We start from the raw sequence: 2261 nt of genomic DNA, 5'->3' as shown, positions 1-2261 counted from the left end.
GCGCGAGCAGCAGCGCCTCGGGGCTCGCGGCCGCCGGCGGCGCCAGCAGCAGCGCGCGCAGCGCCGGGCTCGCCTCGATGACGTCACCGGGCGTCACGCCGGGCGGCAGGCCCTCTAGCAACTCGAGCAGCGCCGCCGCGGCGCTTTCTCTGAGAAACACCTTCTTGGCAGAGAGGGCACAGAGCTGCTCGGCAGCCCGCGCGGCGGCGGCGGAAGACGAGGAGGCGATGCCCGAGCGGGCGACGGCGGCGAGGCCAAAGATGCGGCCGAGGAGCGCGTCCCGTTGGTCCTGTCGCCATTAATATGATAGATATTGATATGATAGATATCGATATGATGAGGTGTCAGGGTTATGAAAGTGGATCCAGCTGGGCAATTATGATTGTGTGTGGCCGCTCGGGGGCGACAGCGTTGCGCGCAGAGAGGGGGCGGGTGCAGCGGGGGTCGCGCGACTCACGCCGCTCTCTCAAGCCGAGTGCCGTCGCGGCGAGGCGGCAGCGCGCGCAAGCCCGCGGGCAAGCATGGTTTGGTCTCCAAAGAGGGGGTCGATCCTGGTGCCTTACGGGCGCAGGCGGGGCGCAAGGGCTCGGCGGCGGCGCCCGCGCTTGCCCACACAAGCGCAGGCCAGCGGCCCCCGGCCTGAGGCGGCCGCGCCTGTGCTTGGGCAGGCTTCAAGCACGACAGCATGAGAAGCCCGGCCGGCGGAAGCTCACCGATCCCTTCATCGAGCCGGTCACAGGCAGGCTGACCTCCAGCAGTAGAAGCACCCCATCCAAGTCCAGCCACCCACCGCCCCCGCCGCCGCCCGCCTTTGACCCCTTGCCCTTCCCCTGCGGCGCGGCACCCCCGCCGCCGCCGCCGCTGCCGGCAGCTGCTGTCAAGAGGATGGTGAGCGCGGCCGCGTAGCCCTGGCGCGCGCCGTCGCGCCCTGACGCGAGGCCGCGGGCCAGACGCTTCAGCGCATAGCTTACCGCCGGCGAGCAGCGCCGCAGCGCGGCGGCGAGCGCGGCGGGGCCGGCCGCGGGCTTGGCGGGCGCGGCCTTCTGCTGCTGCTGCTGGTCGTCCTGTAGCAGCTGCCCGGCAGCTGCGTCGTGGCGCGCCTGGTCCGCCAGCAGCTCGTCAGTGAGCGCCTGGACCGCCTTTGCACGCACGGCCTTGCAGGCAGGACGGCGACGGGTGTGAGAAAAGGCGGGGTGGGCGGGGTGAGGGCAGCCGACAGGGGGGCGCCTGGAGGTGCGAGGGGCGCGGGGCGGCGGCCGTCGCGGCGGCCGGGGCGGCCCGCGACGGTTGGTTTTGAGTCCAAAATCATTGCAGCCGCAATGATGGCGCCCTGCTGCGGGCCGCTGCCTTTGCACGGGCATTGGGTGTGACAACTGTAAAGCTGCCCCAACTCACTGGATCAAGGGATGCCAAGTCCCAGAAATGCTGCAGCACCTGTGGCAGTCAGGCCGGGCACGAGGGGGCATGAGGGGGGCGGGCGGTCGCGGGCGGAACACACAACACACTCAGGTGCGGCGGGGAGGCCGGCCCCGCAAGCGTAGAGGGTCGCCGCGTGCCGCTGCGCGGCTGCATGCAAATACTTTGATAGGCCTCGCATGAGGCTGAGGTTGCAGCAAGGAGCGCGATGGCACGCGAAAAGCGGCAACATGGCGGCGGTGGCGGCGGCTGCTGCTACCCACCTCCTGCCCGGCGTTCGCGGCGGTGACCAGGCCATCGCCAGCGCCATCCGGCGCGTCTCTTGCCATGCTGATGCTACTGTATGATATTGGTCCCGGCTGAGGCTTAAAGTGTGGCGGCCGAGAGTACGTCTTGTGCCGGCGAGAGCGATCTTGAGAAGTTGCGTAAGTCAGTAGGTACTATCTGAGCAATTCGATCTCATGTACCTACACTTGTCACATGTTATGAGGGCCTCCCTAGTTGGTCTTCTTCAGGTGCTGGAGTCACCGGTGTGACTTTGGCAAAAAGGCGGCCCATGAGGAGCCACGCAGATATATACACTGTAGCATGGACTCCTTATGCAAATTCTAGCATTGAATCAAGGGCGATCAGCTGATCTTCGGGCACATCCGATCTGGCAGACTACGTGTTCGTACTCGCAGCTCAACCATGCTGCGCCCCGGCCATCATCACTCATCTACAATGCACAGGGCTGGAACGAGGAGCATACAAGCACGCATATGGCCCTTCCGGCGCGGAGACAACAAGTCCGGCTCGAGCCCGCAGGAGCAGTGGCGCGGGGCCCCCCCTCCGCCGCCCCCGCC

The 2261-nt window shown here is 67.6% G+C and overlaps 1 protein-coding gene across 1 annotated transcript; it reads right to left on the bottom strand.

Annotated features, from left to right (window-relative positions):
* Positions 1–713: 713 nt before the first annotated feature.
* MNEG_16473 (hypothetical protein) lies at positions 714–1745 on the bottom strand (the record flags this gene model as incomplete). The annotated part of the gene is made up of 3 exons (XM_014035057.1): positions 714–1154; positions 1396–1434; positions 1680–1745. Coding segments are annotated over 3 exons (546 nt in total), but the record flags the coding sequence as incomplete, so codon positions are not given.
* Between the last annotated feature and the right edge of the window lie 516 nt (positions 1746–2261).

The sequence above is a fragment of the Monoraphidium neglectum genome (assembly GCF_000611645.1).
Source record: "Monoraphidium neglectum strain SAG 48.87 unplaced genomic scaffold scaffold06406, whole genome shotgun sequence".
Classification (NCBI taxonomy): domain Eukaryota; kingdom Viridiplantae; phylum Chlorophyta; class Chlorophyceae; order Sphaeropleales; family Selenastraceae; genus Monoraphidium; species Monoraphidium neglectum.
Note: the sequence above shows the minus strand (reverse complement) of the source record. Positions and strands in the feature narration are given on the sequence as shown.